This window comes from Lichenostomus cassidix, chromosome 23 (genome assembly GCF_008360975.1).
Source record: "Lichenostomus cassidix isolate B80296 chromosome 23, HeHo_3.0, whole genome shotgun sequence".
In the NCBI taxonomy this organism is placed as follows: domain Eukaryota; kingdom Metazoa; phylum Chordata; class Aves; order Passeriformes; family Meliphagidae; genus Lichenostomus; species Lichenostomus cassidix.
In genome coordinates, this window is record NC_139503.1 from 2,801,841 (window position 1) to 2,822,343 (window position 20,503).

The 20,503-nt window shown below is 57.5% G+C and overlaps 2 protein-coding genes across 8 annotated transcripts; both read right to left on the reverse strand.

Annotated features, from left to right (window-relative positions):
* Positions 1-3,923: 3,923 nt before the first annotated feature.
* On the reverse strand, positions 3,924-7,220 carry LOC146427815 (uncharacterized). Its single transcript, XM_085081561.1, has 6 exons — positions 7,204-7,220; positions 6,692-6,973; positions 6,263-6,313; positions 6,002-6,075; positions 4,496-4,657; positions 3,924-4,237 (listed from the first exon to the last, which is right to left on the reverse strand). The coding sequence occupies exons 1-6, from the start codon at positions 7,218-7,220 to the stop codon at positions 4,143-4,145; spliced, it is 681 nt and encodes a 226-aa protein (XP_084937687.1). The 3' UTR covers positions 3,924-4,142.
* Positions 7,221-7,839: 619 nt separating this feature from the next.
* LOC146427816 (uncharacterized) lies at positions 7,840-13,459 on the reverse strand. Of its 7 annotated transcripts, XR_014856337.1 has the most exons (5): positions 11,901-12,523; positions 11,595-11,651; positions 11,248-11,313; positions 10,881-10,961; positions 7,840-8,087 (listed from the first exon to the last, which is right to left on the reverse strand). XR_014856337.1 is itself a non-coding variant. In XM_085081552.1 (4 exons), exons 1-4 carry the CDS (start codon positions 9,558-9,560, stop codon positions 8,068-8,070), a joined length of 459 nt encoding a protein of 152 aa, XP_084937678.1. In that variant the 5' UTR covers positions 9,561-10,055; the 3' UTR covers positions 7,840-8,067. The 7 variants fall into 7 exon arrangements, 1 of the variants encoding a protein (XP_084937678.1); XR_014856341.1 differs by lacking the exon at positions 11,248-11,313 and having other exon boundaries at positions 11,901-13,409; XR_014856339.1 differs by lacking the exon at positions 10,881-10,961 and adding an exon at positions 8,541-8,618 and having other exon boundaries at positions 11,595-13,401.
* Positions 13,460-20,503: the final 7,044 nt, after the last annotated feature.

Genomic DNA, 20,503 nt, shown 5'->3' on the forward strand with positions numbered 1-20,503 from the left:
CCCATTTGTGTCTGTCATTTCTGAGCAAAGGTTCTGCTTTCTCCATGGCCTGGCCTGGCATTCCCAGGGAGATGCTTTGAACACCAACCTGCCCCTCCTTGTTGTTAACCTGAATAGTGAAATTGCAGGCACAGTGGATTGGATTGGGAAGGTTCAGGGAAAACAAAACCATTCTGCAAAGGTCAGTTTGTAGGGGATTAGAAAGGTCTGAGGTGTGTCTGCTGCACACAGCTGTGCCCAGAGCTGTTGGTGTCTGCAGCACAGGGAGGCTCCAGGAATTCCTGTGTCTCCTGGGCAGCTGTTGTGGGATGCATGCTGCACTTTCCTGTTCCCTCCTTCCCTGATCCCCTGGGAATGAGCAAGGCAGCAGTGAGGACAGGCTTTCTTTGGGTGGGGATGGTGTGAAAAATAATCCCACTGCTGAGTGTTCCTTGATAGACATTAATGGAAATATTCCCATAGAATAACGTAGGATATTTGTACCTGATAAAAAACATTTTTTCTTTTTCTGGAGATCCTCACTGACTCTTGTCTGGGACCACTTTCATTGAGGTTAATTTTTTGCAGGTACTTAGAATGGAAGATACTTGCCTTTCATATTATCTCATCAAGGAAATCACTTTAAGTTTTATTGGCTGTAAACAGAGTTGTTAAACATTGCATAAACTCCTCTGACTCAGTGGCTGTGACTTGAGAAACATTTCATTGCAGTTCCGTGGTAATAATTAACACAGTAAGTAGTTTCAGTTTCAATTTCACTCCTGCTTGGAGGCCCTTTGGCAATGGTCTGCATTTTCTAGGCTGTTTTTGCCTCTTCAGGAATTTCTTGTCAGCCCCGGCTCAAGTTCACACTGACGCACAAGAAGGATTACCTTGAAGGATTAAAATACATTTGTAGGTAATTCACACAGGCTCAAAGTTCTGAACACAAACTTGTTTGTAGTCAACATTTCTGACTCAGTTCCTGAGCACACAACAAGATTTATTGAGATATTCTTTTAAATTCTTTAAAATCATGCTGTATCATGCTGGACCACAGAATTAACTGGTCTGGAAAAGACCTCTGAGATCATTGAGACCACCCTGAGACCTTACACCAGCTGGTCAACCAGACCATGGCACTGAGTGCCACACCCAGTCTTTTCTTAAACTGTAGTCTCAGTCTGGACAGAGAAGCAATAAAGATGGGTGTGAGAAAGAAAAATAGAAAACTTCCTGCTACCAAGGTGTCAGCAGGTCCCAGTGCAGGAGGTGCTGAGTTCACTAAAAAAGGGAACTGGGGGCACATTGAAAGCCACAGAATTAGGTGTAAAAGGAAGTTAAATTATCTTGGGAATTACTCTGCCAATTATTGTTAAGAAAAACACCAGGTTTTCTCTGGAATAGTTTCCAATTCCTCAGAGGTTTAAAACAGCAGCAAAGTCCCTCGTCACATGTCCCCAGGTGTGTCCCCAGGTGTGCTGCTGGTTCACTGCCAGGGCTCACAGAGGTGACTCAGAGGAATGTGCAATAAAATCATTGGGTTTTTTGCTTACAATCTCAGTAACTCCCCAGTCCCTTGAGCAGTAGTTTCACTGTTGCCTTAACAACAAAAGAACCCAGAACAAATCCTCGTGCATCAAATGCTTACTGTGCTCATCACTGCCTGGTGAGGCTGGAGCTTTGCTCCCCGCAGCACAACAGGTCCCTCCCCATTCTTCCTTGACCTGTCGTCCATTCTTAACATTTCAGAGGCAAAATTAAGATTTTCTGTCTTTATTAAAGAGCTGCTCTCTGGCAGTACTTCCCCTGTAGCATCATCAATCAGCCTTGTAAGATGATAAGTAAGAAAGAAGTTCTGAGCAGTTGAGCTCCCAGGCATTTACTGTTGGTTTCTTTTTGTACCTGTGTACAAGCGCCAAAAATGTGTAAAAATCATGCACAATTGCTGAGGAGAAAGGCTGGAAGGAGTTTTGGGAGCCCTGAAATGGGTGTGTTGTGCCTCTGAGAGCTGCAAGTCTTGTCTCATGTTGCCAGAGCTTCACACCTGCGGCAGGTGAAGTGACAGAGGAGTCCCCACAGGATCCCCTCCTTTGCCTTGCAGGGCTCAGCTGCTCCAGGGAAATCCCTTTGGTCCAGCACCATGGCCAGAGAGTTGGGCAGGTAGGACTGACTCTGCTTTTGCATCTTCCCCAGGAGGAAACAATTGGCTTGGAAACGATGGGGAAGGAGTCAAATGGTTTTGCACAATATTACTGTTTGTTACGAAGTTGACCCCAGCCCTTTTTAGATGGATTTTTTTAAACTGAGGAGGAAATCACTCATTTAGTCTGACTACTGAAGTTTCTTCCAGCAGCAGAGCTGTAAGAACTTGCCTTCTCATCTTCAGTTTCCCCACCACGTTCCCAAGAAGCATTCCAGAAGTTTTCTGTTGTGTTGAGCTTTCTGAGGGAAAAGTTTTGGACATGCCAGGAAGATCAAGTGGCAGAAGAGCTGTTGCAAGGTGCTGGGAAGGTTCTTTGGGCAGGCAGGTAATTGATGGTACATGGCAAAACACTAATATAAATATTAAGTCCCTAAGATTTATGGTTTTACATTTAAGTCATCTTAATGTGGAAGGCCTTGATGCTCAGCCACTGGCACTGGTGCTGGCTCTGCTCCAGGGAGTGTTGCAGAGTTGCAGAATGGTTTTTAAAGTCATAAAGGCTCAAAGGAAAAAATGGGCAGCTTGGATTCTTCTAGCCAAAGAACTCAAACATCCACTGGACATCATATTCCCTAAGCTTGTGGATTTTCAGCACAGATTTGGTTTTTAAAAAGAAACAAGACCTGGGATACCTGACTTTCACCTGCCAGGTGGGAGAGGGGAATTTATGACAACAAAACAGTGAAGTCAGACAGAGCATCACATCCCAAATCTCAAAATGAATCCAGAGGACATAGTTTTAATCTCAAAATATCCATGTGGATGTGGGCAGCACAAGCCATGCACCCTGGCTTGATTGTCTTGGTCCTCAGTCACCCTTTGGATATGTCAGGAAAGGGGTTTGGGCCTGTGAGTCCAGGGATTTTTATTCTCTCTTCTGCCTATTTATGACACAAACAGCCAGAGCAATTTGAAAACATCGTTTTGACCTGCTGTGAGCCAGGCTGCAGTTTGGAGAGAAGGGTGAGAATGATGGCACCTGAGCTTTCTCCCCAGCTAAGCCACCGACTCACCCTCCAGCCCAGGCTTCTCGTCACCCCTGTTGGATCGATGACACCTCATGTCTTGTCCCTTCCCATCTGTACCTCGGCTGTACCCTCTGTAAATTGGCCAGACTTTCCTACCTCATTTGGGCATTATGAGGCAGAATTCCATAGGATGCTTTGCAGCCCCACAATGAAAGGTGCTATAAAACTGCAAAGTGTTACTTCAGAAGATGTAACTAGGTCACCAGTGCAACAGAATCTGTATTAAACAGACATTTTCTTACATGAGAATTTATAGAGTTCAATGTATGGTATTAATAACTGAATTATTGAGACCCCCCAAAACAGTTTTTGTTTCAATTGTATCTGTATTCTGGAGAAGTGATTAAAAACCTTTCAGCTTAATAAAAGAGTGCATCCTCCTTTCCTCTGTGATGCTGGAATTCAAGTTGAAAAGCAGAATCTCACAGATTCCAAACAGGGAGGGCTCAGCTGCTTTTAAGCCACCATTAAAATTGCAGCTGATCACCTGCACAGCAACACCTGGTGGTTCCCACGTGGTGTTCCCACTCCCATTTGGTTTTGTCCCTCTTGGGTTGGCTGTCCCTACACACCTTCCCCAAACGGAGGACAGGGGAACTGGTGGCACTGTCAGCAGGCCCATCAGTCCTGGGGACTGAACATCCCTGTGCTCTGTCACCCTCTAATGCCACCATCACCCAAGAGCTGCAGGGACACAAAAGCACCATCTCTGCTGCAGGCAAAGCATCTTTATTAGCCAGGGTACTCCTTTCTCAAGGGAATCCAAAGCTTTTAAAAGGGGAAGTGAGTGCCTGTGGGGGCTTCCCAGCACCTGCAATCCTGCATGGCAAGGCCTTGGGATGAGGCACCTGCTTGGCTTCTCTTGGATTCCTCATCTGGAGTTGTCTCCTCCTCAGCTTTCTCTCCCAAGTTACTTTTTCTTGGGTTTTTTACGAGGAGGTTTCATTCATGGACAGCAAGGCACCAACTGAGCCCAGGGCAGATGTCAGCCCAATTTTAGCACCAGCAGACAAACCCGCAGCTCCTGCAAAGAGTGATTGAGGTTTGAAGTCACTGGAGCATCGAGGCTGCCTGTTGAGGGACCAAGCACTGGGCACAGACAGCAAAGGACTCCTCCAGGGCAGGGAGAGTCCAAAGACGCTCCAGAGAGTTTTGAGCAATACAGACCAATGGTGGGTTGAAGGGCTGATTTGGCTCTAGAGCAAGCCCAGTGTACAACCCCGTGTTCCCTCTCACCAGGATGACCCCAGGGCAGCCCAGCTCCCCTGCCCTCCCCACTCACCGATCGACTGCAGCACAGCCACAGTGCTGCCGGCAGCCACTCCGCCGCCGTTGGCGATGGCAGCTGCTGACATCATCTTGGCAGCGATGGAGCCAGCGGCGATGCCAGCTCCAGTGAACCCCAGAGCGGTGACAGCCGCCGGGATGCCAAACAGTGCCACTCCTGCAGAAAGGAGAGCACAGGGTTAGGCTGCCCTCTGTGACCCACATCTCCCCTGCCACCAGCACCAGAACCAGCCTCCCCAAAAGGACCCAGTGAGGGGAGCGAGGAGTGTGGGAAGCAGGGACAGGGACACCCCATGGCCGGCAGGAGAGGAGCAGTGTGCAGGGCTGCAGCAGCAGGCAGAATCCCAGGCAGCAGCCAGGGCTGCCCCTCTCCACCCTGCCTGCACCCCAGTTCTCCCCAGCCCCAGCACAGCCCAGTCTCCAGGGCCACACGGGGCTGGGACCAAGCAGTGAACCCGAGTGCTTCTCATCCTGTGCCAGACCCTCACCTGCTCCCACTGCAACTCCAATGGCTGTTTCCATGGCTGTCTTTTTCTTTCCTGAGAAGGGAAATGACAGGAGAGCAGGAAGGACAGGACCATTGACAGAGTTGAGCACCCTGTGCCAGGCAGAGCAGGGCCCCAGTGCCAGCAGCAGCTGTCCTGGCTCCCCTGCCTTTATCTGCCCCAACCCCTGCAGGGCCCTGGCAAGAGCCCATTGCTTGGTTGGGTCCTGCTGTTCCCCCAGGCTGGGAGGAAAAGGGAGAAAGGCACACCTGGGCTGCTCACTGACCCTGCCCTACCCTGCCCTGCCGCTGCACCCACCAGCCCAGAACACCACAGGACACATGGCACATGTCAGCCCAATCTGTCACCTGCCACCAGCACAAGATGAATCAAACACAGTTTATAACCAACCCCTCACTAACCTGCCAGTCCCTCCCTGTGCAGGGGGAGAGGGAGCAGGGCTGGAAACACTGCCTGCTGCAATCTCTTCCTGGAGCACAGCAAACCCCAAGGCACCTGGCAGGTACCTCAGCCCTGACTGCACACCCACCCCCAACACAGCCCCACCTGTAATGCATTTTTGCTTTCAGGACACCCATTGCTCCAGCACATCCCCAGCTCTTAATAGGGTGGCCAAGCTGCTGGGGCTTCCCAGTGCCTACCAGGCTGCCTGGCAGAGATCTTGGGACCAGGCACTTGCTTGGCTTCCCTTGGTAGGTCACACAGAATCACAGAATGAACTAGTTGGAAAAGACCTTTGAGATCATCAAATCCAACCTATGCCCTAACACCCCATCAACTAAACCATGGCACTGAGTGTCACGTCCAGTCTTTCTTTAACACTTCCATAGATGCTGACTCCACCACCTCTCTGGGTACATGATTCCAGTGCCCAATCAGTTATTCAGTGAAGAAATTTTTCCTGCTGTCTAACTCAAACTTCCTCTGGACATCACCTGGACTAGAGTTACCATTGGGTTCATCACCAGGAATTGTCTCCCCCCCATATTCCTCATCTGAAGTTGTCTCCTCCTTGGGTTCCTTATCTGGAGTTGGCTTCTTCTTGGGTATATTGGCAGAGTCTGCTGCACTGACAACAGGATAGGTGTCAGCCCAAATTTAGCATCAAGAAAGAAACCTGCAGCTCCAGCCCAGAGTTACCCCTCTCTCACAGCAGCACCCTGAGTCTCCCTGGCCCCAGCAGTCGCAGCCCCCAGCCCGTCCCGGTCCCTCACTGGGCTGGGACATGGCAGTGAACACAAGTGCCACACCTTTACCTGCTCAGGCAGCAGCTCCAGTGGCAGCTCCTTTGCCTCTGTGTCTCACGACTAAGAAGGGAAAGGCAAGAGGGATAAGAGGAAGAGGAAAACTAAGAGGAAGAGGACAGGGAAGTCGGAAGAGGGAAGGTGTGGCTAGCACAGACCTTTCCCATGAGAATTCTTTCTCTCTTTTCTTGTGTCTTTATAAACAAAGATAAAGTTTGGATGTTATTAAAACAGTTTCTCGAGATGTGTGCAGTTCAGGCCTGGCAAATTGGCCCAGGGGGAGGTTTCAGACTGACCAATCTGAGTGACCTTTGAAAGTCTATGTAACTTGGAATTAAATAATAAAATACAGATCTTTTATGCCACACGGAGACTGGTCTTTTCTCTCTGCTAGCGGCTCAACAGCGACAGGAAGGGAGTAGCGCTGCCCGCGTTGCCCACCTGCCCGCAGCGTTGCCCACCTGCCCGCAGCGTTGCTCACCTGCCCGCAGTGCCCTGTGCAGTGGAACGGGAGCGATGCTCTCCCCAAGGCTGCCCCGTCCCGGTAAGGCCAGCTTGCCCCGCCAGATAGGGCAGGGGCCCAGTGCCAGCAGCAGATCTCCCAGCGCCAGCCTTCGGCAGCTGCCGGGGAACAGGACCGGCCCCGCCGCCTCCCCGGCCGGGAGGAGAGGGGAGAAGGGGCAAACCCCAGGGTCCCTGTGTTCCCCCCACCCCGCGAGCCACCTAATTCACCCGTGGTAAGCTGGCCTGGACCGGGAGCTGCGCTGGGTCCTCTGTGAGCCTGGTTCTTCCGGGAACGAGAACAAAACTCCTCCGTGGGCAGCAGGGGGTCGGCGGGGCTTTGCTGCCCTGCGCGATCGCAACCAGCCACCCCTCTCCCACCCGGGAGCCCCCGCCCAGCCCGCAAAAAGACTCCGCCCAGCGAGGTGTGCAGACCCCGTTATTGTCCCCGCTTCAGATAAAAACCCATTGCCGGACCGCCCCACCCACGCCACCAACCTGTCCTGTCTGTGCAGCGGTCTGAGAGACCAAGTGCTGCCGGGAATGATCCAACAGGGTGTATAGGGTCACATGATTTCCGAGAAATTGCTCAAACTGCTGAAACAGTTTCACTTGAAGTTTCACTTTCATTTCCCGTGTTTAAGTCTTCTTATTGGCTCTGCTGAAGTGAGGCTGGGAGGATCCCAGCCACGGCTCCCAGGACACAATAGTAACCCCCAGCCCAGCAGCACCAGCGGCAGGGGAGAGGGCGTCTGGCTGAACCAGCACTCCTGTCCCACCCCAAATCAAACTGAGTGGGTGAGCTGAGGCCACAGGCTGCAGAGATTCACCCACTTAACCCCTGGGGCTCTGCCGGCCCTGCAGTGCAGTGTGATGCTGCCGAGAGGATTTTGCTGTGGCTCCCAGGGACTGGCAGCACTGTCATGACTCAGGGGGAGCCAGCTCCTCGCTGGGCAGGGGAGAGAGAGCAAGGCTAGAAACACTGCCTGCTGCAATCCCTTCCTCGAGCTCAGCAAATGTCCAGGTGCTGGGCAGGTACCTCAGCCGCGACACACACCGACAACTACCCACACAGAACAGCAATGCACTTCTATTCAACCTTTCAAAGCATTTATTGCTCAAGAGAATCTAAATCATATAAAAGGGCAGCTGAGCCCTTGGTGGTCTGCAGGGGCTTTCCATTGCCTGCCATGGGAAGAAACAGATCAGGCTGCTTAGAAGGAAGCAAATCTACTTGTGGTCACTTTTGCTGCTCATCAGGAGCTTTTTCCGAGGACAGCATGGCACCAGCTGCTGCTGCTTCTCCCAGGGCAGAGTCAGGCCTTTTGTTTTTGCCCTGCAAATACAGAAGTGTGATATTCCAGGAGCATCGAGGCTGCTTGCTGAGGGACAAGCACAAGGCAGGGACAGCCAGTGACTTCTCCTGGGCAGGGAGAGTCAAGGCTCTCCCCAGACTGTGCCAAGGAGTTGGCCAGCAGCAAGCTCAGCCCCTGAGAACACCCAACCCCTTTCTGCTCTGCCACTCAGACTCTGGCCACTGCTGCCAGGTGTTGTTCTTGTCACAGAGCAGCAGTGACTTGTCTGCACAGTTCCTGACACCCTCAGCCTTGACCCCTAGCCTAGCAGGTCCTGGGTCTTCCCATCACGTTGGGCTCGATCCTTCCCCCATAGTTTGGGTAGATTTGGACCAGTGAGGAGTTGAATAACTGGTTCCCCTTTAAAGCAAGTCCAGGATACAATCCCGTGTTCCCTCCCACTGCAGCCCAGCTCCCCTGCCCTCCTCACTCACCCATAAAGAAAGAGAATCCAAAACGCCAAATCTTGCCTCTCCATGACATATTGACGAACACTGGCTCACCCAGTGCCGCTGATGCAGGGGGGACAGCAAAGTGTTAGGCTGCTCTCTGTGACTCATATCCCCCTGCCACCAGCACCAGAACCAGCCTCCCCAGAAGGACCCAGGGAGCAGAGCAGGGAGCGAGGACTGGAGGTAGCAGGGACAGGGACACCCCATGGCCGGCAGGAGAGGAGCAGTGTGCAGGGCTGCAGCAGCGGGGGCAGGCAGAATCCCAGGCAACGGCCAGGGCTGCCCCTTCCCTCTCAGCAGCACCCCAAGTGAAGCCAAACACTGCTCATCCCGTGCCAGATGCTCACCTACAACTGCAGATGCGATGACGAGAACACAGAGGAAGGTGGTTACACCTGCAACGACGGCTACACCTGCACGAAGAAAGATGACAGAAGGGTAGGAGTGTGGGTATTAAAGCTCCTCCCTGCTGGAGCCCAACGCCCTGTGCCGGGCAGGACAGTGGCTCGGTGGCAGCAGCGGATCTCCCAGACCCAACTTCCTGCAGCCCGGCAAACGCCAGGGAACGGGATCGGCGACGGGACCGTCCTACTGCCCGCCCGGCCGGGAGGAGAGGGGAGAAGGGGCAAATGCCAGGGTCCCAGTGCCACCCAGCACTGTCGCCCTGCAGGGCCCGTGCCCTCCACCCCGCGAGCCACCCAACTCACCCATGGTAAGCTGGCCTGGACCGGGAGCTGCGCTGGGTCCTCTGTGAGCCTGGATTTCCCGGGAAAGAGAACAAAACTCCTCCGTGGGCAGCAGGGGGTCGGCGGGGCTTTGCTGCCCTGCGCGATCGCAACCAGCCACCCCTCTCCCACCCGGGAGCCCCCGCCCAGCCCGCAAAAGCAGAGACCTCTCAGGCTCCGCCCAGGTTCCTGCCCGGCCCAGGGCTGCCTGGCTGCTCGGCTGGCGCAGCGAGGTGTGCAGACCCCGTTCTTGTCCCCCCTTCAGATAAAGACCCATTGCCGGACCGCCCCACCCAATGCCACCAACCTGTCCTGTCTGTGCAGCGGTCTGAGGAACCAAGTGCGGCCGGAAAATGTCCCTAGAGGGTATATAGGGTCACCTGATTTTCCAGAAATTTCTCAGACTGTTCGTTGAGTTTCACTTTCCTTCTCAGTGTTTAGTCGTGATGCTATTGTCTCTGCGGAAGTGAGCCTGTGAGGATCCCAGACACGAGAACTCCCAGGACACAAGACAAACCCCCAGCCAAGCAGCACCAGTGGGGCAGAGCATGTCTGGACCAGCACCCCTGTGCCACCCCAGATCAAACTGAGTGGGTGAGCTGAGGCCACAGGCTGCAGAGATTCACCCACTTAACCCCTGGGGCTCTGCCGGCCCTGCAGTGCAGTGTGATGCTGCCGAGAGGATTTTGCTGTGGCTCCCAGGGACTGGCAGCACTGTCAGGGTTTCCTGGGAGCAGCCAGCTCCTCGCTGGGCAGGGGAGAGAGAGCAAGGCTAGAAATCTTTGCTCTCCTTGCTGCAATCCCTTCCTGGAGCATAGCAAATGCCCAGGTGCTGAACAGGTACCTCAGCCACGACATACACCAACCACCAACACACACAGAACAACAACGCACTTCTATTCAACCTTTCAAAGAATTTATTGCTCAAGAGAATCTAAATCATATAAAAGGGCAGCTGAGTCCTTGGTGATCTGCAGGGGCTTTCCAGTGCCTGCCATAGGATGACAAAAATCAGGCTGCTTAGGAGAAAGAAAATTGGCTTGTGGTCAGTTGCATTGTTCATCGGGTGTACTTTAAGAGGACAGCATGGCACCAGCTGCTGCTGCTTCTTCCAGGGCAGAGTCAGGCCTAATGTTCATTCCCCCTGCAGAGACAGAAGTGTGATATTCCAGGAGCATCGAGGCTGCTTGCTGAGGGACAAGCACAAGGCAGGGACAGCCAGTGACTTCTCCTGGGCAGGGAGAGTCAAGGCTCTCCCCAGGCTGTGCCAAGGAGTTGGCCAGCAGCAAGCTCAGCCCCTGAGCACCCCCAACCCCTTTCTGCTCTCCCGCTCTGCCTCTGGCCACTGCTGCCAGGTGTTGTTCTTGTCACAGAGCAGCAGTGACTTGTCTGCACAGCCCCTGAGGCCCTCAGCCTTGACCCCTAGCCCAGCAGGTCTTGGCTCTTCCCATCATATTGGGGATTGATCCCTTCCCCAGATTTCAGGGACATTCAGACCACTGAGAAGTTAAAGGGCTGATTTGGCTTTAGAGCAGCCCAGGATACAACCCTGTGTTCCCTCCCAGAGCAGCCCAGCTCCCCTGCCCTCCCCACTCACCAACATTGACACCGATGTGAAATGTCTTGTTCTTGTTACGTCCCTCTGCACAGAAGGACATTGGCATACGGTTTGCCACTGCTGTAAGGGGGGACAGCACAGCGTTAGGCTGCTCTCTGTGACCCACATCTGCCCTGCCACCAGCATCAGAACCAGCCTCCCCAGAAGGATCCAGGGAGCAGAGCAGGGAGCGAGGACTGGGGGTAGCAGGGACAGGGACACCCCATGGCCAGCAGGAGAGGAGCAGTGTGCAGGGCTGCAGCAGCGGGGGCAGGCAGAATCCCAGGCACCAGCCAGGGCTGCCCCTTCCCTCTCAGCAGCACTCTAAGTGAAGCCAAACACTGCTCATCCTGTGCCAGATGCTCACCTACAACTGCAGCTGCAATGATGAGAACACAGAAGAAGGTGGTTACACCTACAACGGTGGCTACAGCTGCATGAAAGGAGAATGACAGAAGGACAGGAGTGTGGGTATTAAAGCTCCTCCCGGCTGGAGCCCAGCGCCCTGTGCCGGACAGGCCAGGGGCCCAGTGCCAGCAGCAGATCTCCCAGCGCACGCTTCCCTCAGTCCTGCAGGCGCCCTGGAATGAGACCGCCCTACTGCCCGCCCGGCCGGGAGGAGGGTGGAAAGGGGCAAATCCCAGGGTTCCTGTTCCCCCCCCGCCCCGTCCCCCTGCAGGGCCCGTGCTCCCCACCCCGGGCCACCTAACTCACCCATGGTAAGCTGGCCAGGACCGAGAGCGGCACTGGGTCCTCTGTGAGTCTGGTCCTCTGGTGAACGAGAACAAGACGTTTTCCCGTGGGCAGCAGGGGACCGGCGGGGCTCTGGTGTCCTGCCCGATCGCAAGGAGCCACCCCTCTCGCACCCCGCGGTCCCCCTCAAAAGCAGAGACCCCTCAGCCCCCGCCCTGTCTCCTGCCCGGCCCAGGGCTCTCTGGCTGCTCCGCCGGTGCAGGGCGGTGAGCAGCGCCCCGACTTTGTCCCGCTCTCAGATAAAGGGTACTGTTCCCAAACACTCACCGCGGGACCGCGGCTCCCCACGCCACCACCCTGGGCTGCGTCTCCTGTGCTATGAGGAGCCAAGTGCCGCCGGAAAGATTCAGCCAAAGAATCTTCTGGTCACCTGATTGACTACAGCTTTCTAAAACGGATCGCTGAGTTTACTGTTAACTCCTGATGCTGCTGTCTCTGCTGGAACAGGGCTGGGGCTCTCCCCTCCTCGGGGGTCGGACCCTGGGGATGTCCCAGCACGGAGCCCTTTTCCCTCGACCGCCTCGCACGGCAGGTGCCGGGGGGCTGCGGGGCAGGACGCGCCGGGCCGGGGGCTCCTCCCGCCTGTGCCAGAGCTCCTGTGGCATCACGGGGCTTTTCCCGAACAGCTTTGGGACCTCTACAGCTCCGAGGTCCTGCCGAGGGCTCGGGGCGATATGGAGAGCAGAGATGCAGCCACTCCGCCTGCCTCCCCTCCACCGGGCAGCCTCAAAATCCAGCCCAAGCCCCACTCCGCAGCTCCCCTTTCTCCCGCTCCCTGCACCCACTCCTCACCCCGAGCGCGCTCAGGGCAGGACGGCGGCAGCAGCCCGGGCCGGGAGCCGAGGGGCAGTGGATGTCGTAGCTCATGCGCCGCTGCAGCTGGTTGAAGGGGACCAAATCCAGTTGCAAGTTGATCTGGTTCCTTTTTACCAGCCCCAGGGACGCATCGTGTCTCCGGAGGCGCCGTGTGGACCGTGCTGCTGATGGGGACTCCCGGCGTGGGGGTCCCAGCCCAAAAATACATACTTCTTAACATTCCATAAGGCCGGCCGGCTCCGTATGGGCATATGAAGAAGTATGTAGGGTTGGGAGGGAGAGGCGGGTGGTGCGGGGCTGGGGGCGCGGGGCACGGGTCTGTCCCTGCTCCCGGCCGAGCCCTCCAGCTCCAGCGAGATCCTGGAAAGAGCCAGAGGCCATGGTGGAATCCGAGGTTGTGCAGAGGCTGTGGGGAGCACCTCCTGTCCATCCCCAGTCCCATTTTCGGCATCTGCCCGGTGCAGCCCAGCTGGAGGCACTGCCGATATGGCCCCCTGTGCCCGCAGCCACACCAGACTGCAATGATCCACGTGTTTGGAGAGTGAGACAGAGCTGTGATCGACCTGTGTGCCTTGGACCCAGAGCCCCTCGGCAGCTGGAGAGTTCTCAGGCTGGTGTTGTGGGGGTTGTCTGCCCTGTGTGGGTGATGGGATGATCCAGGGTGCAGCCGAGGCTCAGCAGTTCGGGCTGTCCCCACAGCACCTGAGAAGCTGCAGCTGCTAGGAGATGGGGACACAGCCAAGGGCCACATCCCATGAGTGCACAGGGGCCAGCAGGGGTGGATGGCAGAGGTGGGTGCCCGTGCTGGGAGTGACTTCCTCAGGGGGAATCCCCATGGGCCCTGGCTCTTGGCTTGGCAGGGATCCCTCCTGCTGCTGCTGCTGCTGATGCTACTGCTGCTGCTGCTGCACTAGGTCAGGATGCACCAACTTGCTTCACCCTGAAACCCCCAGGACACTCCACATCCTCCAATCCGTGTGCCAGAGGCTGTGGTTCCAGGTCAGTGCAGTCAGAGCTGTGTCCCACACCTCCATGCCCCTGCCCAGCTCATTTGCAGGGCCAGGAGAAGGACACAGGGGTCTGGACCCTTCCCACCCCCTCCCCATGCAGCAGCTCTGGACAGGAAGGCTGGAGATGCCTTTGCCCATGGGAAGGGTGGTTCAGCTGACAACTCAGAGGCTTGAGAGCTTAACAGAGCTGCAGGGTGGCTGCGTGGCCCCTGCACAGCTTGGCCAGGGCAGGGTGACAGAGGGTATGAGTGTCACCACCTCCCAAATGCACCTTGAGTCCAGCGACACACTCACCCCTAAATCTGCAGCTGGAGTGGCACAGTGGCAGGTACAGAGAGTGTCCCTGAGTTCCCAGGTCTGCCCCCTCCCAGCACAGGGGAGTGAGGGGTGCACAGGGATCCTGTCCGTGGTCAGGAGGGATATGGGGCTGGCCGGACATGGTGCAGCTGTGACTCAGCACCAGGAGCTGTGGCCACACACACCTCAGCTCCCTGCAAGGAGCCTCTGGGTGCCAAGTACAGCCTCTCGTCACTGGCCCTGCTCACAGCACCCACAGGCAGCAGAGTCACCGCTCAGTGGCTCTCCAGGCCAGAATCCATTGCCATGGGGCACACGGTGGCTGCCACCACAGCCATGGTTCCCTGAGGATGTTCCACCAGCACCCCAAGACCTCCTGCATGGCTGGTCTTGGTGATCTTGCCCTGAGGATCCCAGACACGACTCCCAGGACACAAGACAAACCCCCAGCCCAGCAGCACCAGTGGGGCAGAGTGAGTCTGGCTGGACCAGCACCCCTGTCCCACCCCAGATCAAACTGAGTGGGTGAGCTGAGGCCAGAGGCTGCAGAGGTGCACCCACTTAACCCCTGGGGCTCTGCTGGCCCTGCAGTGCAGTGTGATGCTGCCGAGAGGATTTTGCTGTGGCAGTGCCAGGCTCCCAGATACTGGCAGCACTTTCGGGTCTCAGAGGGAGCCAAAAGTTCATGGCTTCATCCACCCTGAAGCCCCAGAGCCAGGGCACAGCGTCCAGACTCTCACATTGCAGCTGAGTTCATCTCCAGTCACCTCGGCTGACCTTGGGCAGCCTCCCAGGGCTGGGGATTAGAGATACCCCAGACCGAGGGGCCCACACAGCCCCATCCCACGGCACAGATCCCACAGCTCTCAGCCAGGCTCTCCCAGTGACCTTGGAGGGCTGCACGCAGCTCCACGGGATGCTCGCTGCATCCGGGGCTCCTCCAGCCCAGGCCACCCCTGCCTGTTCCCACCACCCCTCCTTGCCCCTGCCCTGTTCCACAGCCCGGTTGTACCCCACTACCCTCTCTGTGCCCAGACATTCCCAGTCATCACCAACCCCTCTGCAGCCCTGGGCGTGCCCCCACCACCGCAGGCGTCCCTGAGCCCTCCCCAGCCCAGCGCTGCCTTTGACAGCTGCAGACCCCGAACCGAAACCCACCAGGGAGCTGTGCTCTGGGGCAGCCCCTCTTCCACGAGTTCTCCATGCCCTCAAACCGGCTGTGAGTCCCGGCCAGGGCAGCACCCTGTGTTCTCCACCTGCCCCCAGAACAGCTCCCTGCCCGGGCAGGGTGGTTTGTGTACACCAGGGGCTTTGCAGGGGGAGGCGGAGGAGCCGGGGGGCTGCCGGGGCCGGCCGTAGTGGCACCCACGCGTCCGCAGGCACCCAACAACCCCAGCCTGGCTATAAAAGGAAGAGTCTTTTTTTTTCCCGGCTCCGCCGGCGCCGCGTCCCTGGCCGAGCTCTGCAGCCGCTGCCCCGCAAGGGCCTTTCCAAGTTTTCCCATCCTGCGCTGCCCCCCCAGCCGGCTCCCCCCGACTTATCCATCCCCGGCAAACTCACTGCAGCAGCTGCTGAGTGGCTTATAAAATACCAGGAGGCCCAGCAAGGAGGAGGAAGGTGGGTGCAAGGGGACCACTGGCACAGGGTGCCTGGAGGAGCACCCCTGCCCCGGTCCTGCCACCCCTTCACCCGCAGCACTGCCCGTGTCGGGGCTGTGGGTGCATGGCCCTGCTGCACCCGGCCGTGGTGATCAGCACTTCCCTCCGTGCGAGTCCAAAATGCCATGCCGAAGTGCCCAGGAACTGGTTTTCCCTTCCCACCCCATCACACCAGCATGGGGTGTCCCCACTTTGCGTGGCCGAGGGCACCCCGGCTCCCTGCGGAGGGGGCGAGCAGCCTCGGTGCACCAGCAGGCAGCAGGGCCGGGTGCTGCCCGCAGAGCCAAGCACTCCCCGCCCAGGACCCTTCTGCAGCCAGGACCTGCCGGGGAGCCCCATTGCCCCCCCAGCCACACAGAGAGTTGCCGCTGCCCCCCACTCCTCCACCCGGGCTGGCCCCAAGCAGGGGGAGGCTGCGGTGACCCCCACCCCAGGGTGTCCCCTCCCTGCCCACGCCGAGCCGCTGCCGGAGCCCAGCAGCAGCAGCATCCCCGGCCCCGCGGGCTCAGCACCGGCCGGGCTCGCTGAAGGTTAAACGTGGGCGGCGGGGAAAGCCCCGCTGCCCCCCGCAGACCCCGCGCCTCCCGCCCTCAAGGCCACTCACGGTCCTGGAGGTGACACCGGCCGCAGCAGGCTGGGCTGGCGGCAGCGAGCTGCGGTGACACCCGGCACGAGCACGCTGCTTCCCCGCTCGCCTTGACTTTGCCACAGGACTCCTCCGGCTCGTCCGCAGGAGCTTGCAGCATCCTCCAGTTCAGCGGGAGAAGTTCCTCGCCAGGGAGGGAGGGAGGAGGGAGGGATTTAAGGCAGACCCTGCCTGGGATGCAACATCGCCGGGCGCAGTTGAAGACCCCTCGCTCGCTGGGCACCCCGAAGCTCCCCTCTCGCTCACCCCATCCCGGACTCGGTGTCCCGGCATACGTGCCCAATTCTGGGGATGCTGCGTGGGTGATCTCTGGTGAGAAACCCTCTCCCTCCCGGACTGTGACAGCCAGGGCTGCCAGCAGCACGCAGACAACCAGCCACCTCTGCCACCTGCCCCACGTCCCCCAGGTGCCCGGCGGGGGTCCCAAAGCCATGTCGTGGGAGGAGTTGGCACACACTGCTTGGCCCAGCGGCAGCCCAGGGCAGCTTGAGGGCAAAGCAGAGCTCATGGAGATCACAGGAGGGTAAACCTGTCACCACTTCAGCCACAGGAGATCCCCATTGCCAGGGGGACCCCGTGGGGGTGAGGATCCCTAGGCTGCCCCGACCACCAGCTTGGAGTGTCCCCAACACTCACGGGACAGTTGTTCCAGCATCCACAGCCCAGTCCAGGGGTACAGGGCTGCTCTGCCCACCCGGAGCCCCGCCGGTCCTACCTCTGCCTGTGGAGAGCTGGCGGGGTGAGGGGGACCCCCTGGCCGGGGCAGAATGCTGGGAGACACCTTAGTGTGGTTCCCAAAGGGAAAAGCCAGGACCAGCAGCGTGCCATCCCTCCCGCGGCGGTCCCGGCGGCTCCCTGCCTGTCACGACACCCTCCCCACCCCGGGTGCGCTCTGTTTGCCTGCTATTTTTGGCAGCCTCCTAAGAGCTCCTCTCAGGCTATTAATAATGAGAGTGAGAAATTCGTTTGGCCTCTCCTATATAAGGAAAGGTAGAGGCTCGGAGGCAGCTAAATATACTGGCGCGTGCGGGAGCGAGCGGGGAGCCTTTGGCACCGCGTGTGGAAAAGGGATTGTTTGAACAATGGAAAGACGGACTCACTCGGCGCACGGGGCCCTGCGAGGATGGACGGGCGGACGGAGGGGTGGACAGAGAGTGACAGTGCCCGCAGGCCTCCACCGCAGCACCCGCATCGCCCCGATGTCCCCCGGGGTTTTGCCTCAGCAGGAGGAGCGGCGGGAGAGGGGAGGCAGGAGCAGGGATGCTCCGCAAATCTCCCGTCCCGAGCCAGCCATGCTCGCCCCAAAATGCCTGTAACAACCCCGCAATGGCCAGCAGCGACTCGGGGAGTGGCGCTGGGTCTGTGCCCGGTCAGGAGGGACGTGCGGGGTGTTGGTGGCGGGGAGCAGGTGGGCTGTGGTGGGGCGACTTGCTCCCACGGGACATGGCCAGCACAGGGTCGGTCCTTCAGCCGAGCCCCGTGCAAATCCCGGCCTCTCTCAGGGCAGTGACCAACCCTCCTACCCGGCTCTGGAGCAGCCCCGCGGGCTTCCCCCGCAGCCGGGGTCACTTCAGGGTGCCAGCGGTGTTACATTGTGCCCCCGGCTCCCCAGGAGCCACCAGCACCCCTGCAGTGTGCCAACACCATCGGCACAGGGATGATTTAAGGAGCACATCGCTACTGTAACTGTGTCCCCCCGCGGCGACAGGGAGACCCCCGCGAGGTGTGGGAGTTCCTGTCAGTGCCGAGGACAGGGAGAGCCCTGCTGGAAGGAGGAAAGAAGCAGCAATCCAGGGAATCCTGATGACAGGAAGGCGCTGGGGAGCAGCGCCAAATCCACACGGTCGGAGCAAGGACAGCACATGCAGCAGGATGAGTACAAAGGGAGGAAAAACCGTGCTCCCCTGGCTCCAGAAAACAGCTTTTTGTTTTTTTTAACTCCTCCTAGCCCCGGGTGCTGCTTAGGGGGGCACAGGTGGGGTAGCTGCGGCTCCAACCCCGAGCTCCCCAGCCCTGTCACGGTCCGACAGGCTCCTGGTCTTGGCTTCGGCCGCGGTGCCTGCGGCCAAATCCCTGCAGCCAAATCCCTGCACCCGCATTCCCCAGGGAGCGCGGGGCTTTCCCGGGCTGCTGAACCACCAAAACACCGGGACAGCCGTGCTGGGCAGAGTCCTGGAGCTGCTGCCTTGGCCACCGTCACAGCTGCCTCAGTTTCTCGGGCTGTGAAATTCCAGCAATAAAACCCATTTCACAGGCTGAGAGCCTGGGGCTGTTCTGAGGTTCCAGCCCAGGCCTGATCCCCCCTCGGGGATTTGACACAGACCAGAAGCTGCTGGAGGCAGGAGCAGCTCTTTGCCTTCAGGGCAGTGAGAAACTCCATCCCGGGGTGGTGCAAGTTCTCTCCACCCACCAAGCTGAGCCCGCATTTGGGGAGCTCAGCAGATTTGGCTTCCTCTGTCCTTAGGTGACATTGAGGAAAGTGAACTCCGAGGGCTCCAGCCCACCCCATGGACCATGTGAGCTGTTCATGGACAGAAGGGCAGCTCTGAAGGTGAATCTCCTCCCCTCTCCAAAAAATCCATGTCCCAGAGTGCCATCAGGTCCCTCCTGGCTGCTGCGGTGCTAAAGTGTGTTCCCAACATAGCCAGCCCCAGTGAGAGCTGGGCAGCCACAGTCATCTTCAAGGACTCCAGGAATTAATAAACATTCCTCTGCTGCATGAGGAGGTGCTGCTATCCCGGTGTGGGGCAGCTTGAGCCCTGACACTGCTGCTATTTCGCTTTCCTGTGAAATCAAGTCTTCAGTGAGAACTGTCTGGCAGCTGAAACCAGAAAAAGCAATTGGGCAGCAGCAAAATGTCTTCCCTGTTTATTTGCAAGAAACATTTTGTTTTTAAAAAAATTACTTTTAGTCTTGACCCTAGTAACCCTGCAATCACCAAACATCACTAACCAAAGTGCAGACAGGTTGGGAAGTCCCAGCTATGCAGCAGGATGAGGAAAAGATTTAAGTGCAAAGTATTTTCAAACTAGAATTTGCCTCAAACATCTTCACCAGCACTTGAATATATTAAAGAAAACAAAACGGAGTGAAGGTGCTGGTTCATCTGACAGATGTCTCAGCCTTTAACTTCCACACGTGGGCAACTTGTAGCCAGTGTCTCTAATTGTGAAATCATAAAGCATAGCAATGCAGAAACCTTCCTGAGCAAGGTCACACTCATGGCGCTCGGGTAACAAACCAGCAGCAAAATTAGTGATGCTGGGGGAGGAGGAGAGTGGGGAAAGAGATTCCAAAATCCCAGGGAGGCTCTGTGTAGACACCTGGGGGGGGCTGTGCTCCTGGGGTACTACAGCAGACAGACCACCCTGCTCCTACCTTGGCCCAGAAGTTCCCACCTTCAGCCTGGGGGGTCTCCTTGCCTCTGTGAGCTCCACACGTCCTTGTGCCCCCCAAAGCTGGTGTCTGCCTGTCCCCATTCCTGAAGGCCTGGTGGCACTGAGGGTTAACACGTGGAGGGGGAAGGGGCTGCACAGCCAGGGAATACTAATGGGAGCTAGGAGTCTAATGGGAACTTGTGCTGTGCTGTCACAAACCTGCACTCAGTGAAGTGACTACAAGCCACTGGGCACAGAGGGAAGGCCACAGCCCTCCCCAAAGCCCAGCCTTGGTTGGGGTGTAGCCCCTCAGTACAGCACCCCTGCCCCAAGGGTGTGACCCCACAGTGAAACACAGGGATGAAGGAAACAACTGCAGCTGAACAAAGGTGTTGGAGGTAACAGCTTCATGGGTTTTAATTCCCTCTCCTGCTTGCTGGCAGCCAGGCTTGCTGGAAAGCCCACCCTGTGTCTGCTGAGAGGGGCACTGACCCTGCAGCAACCAATGCCTGATGGCTGAGCCCCCTTCTGCTGCTGGGGGCCCTTCCTGGGATGGGCAGGAGCGAGGGGCTCAAAAAGCACAAACCCCAAGGACCAGAATCAGGGAGAGCCCAACAGCTCCCCTCTCCCAGCACAAAGTGCTCCCAGGGGCAGCCTCAGGACCACACCTGGTCAATCCCTGCACCTCCAAATCCTCCTGTTCCCAGTTTGTTCACTTCCACCCAAATGAAGTGACACACAGAGGGTGGTGTCACTCAAGAGTTAAGTGTGTGGCTATGGGACAGCCAGCGCTGGGCTGAGCCCTCTGAGGAGCATCCCAGGATCACCCCTCCCTGTGTGTGGTCCTGGGAGGGAAGGAGCCACGGGCAGAGAGGGTGCAGGAGGCTCCAGGAAGGGGAAGCCTGAGCCAAGCCCCAGCTGTGTGCCAGACAGCCCAGGCAGAGAGTGACCCGTGCTGTGACACCAGCAAATGCTGTGACCTCAGCACTGGGAGAGCTGCAGGCTCCAGGGCTGGGCCTGAGGAGCAGCTGATTGCCCAAAAAATAAATTCAGCAGCAGCCATGAC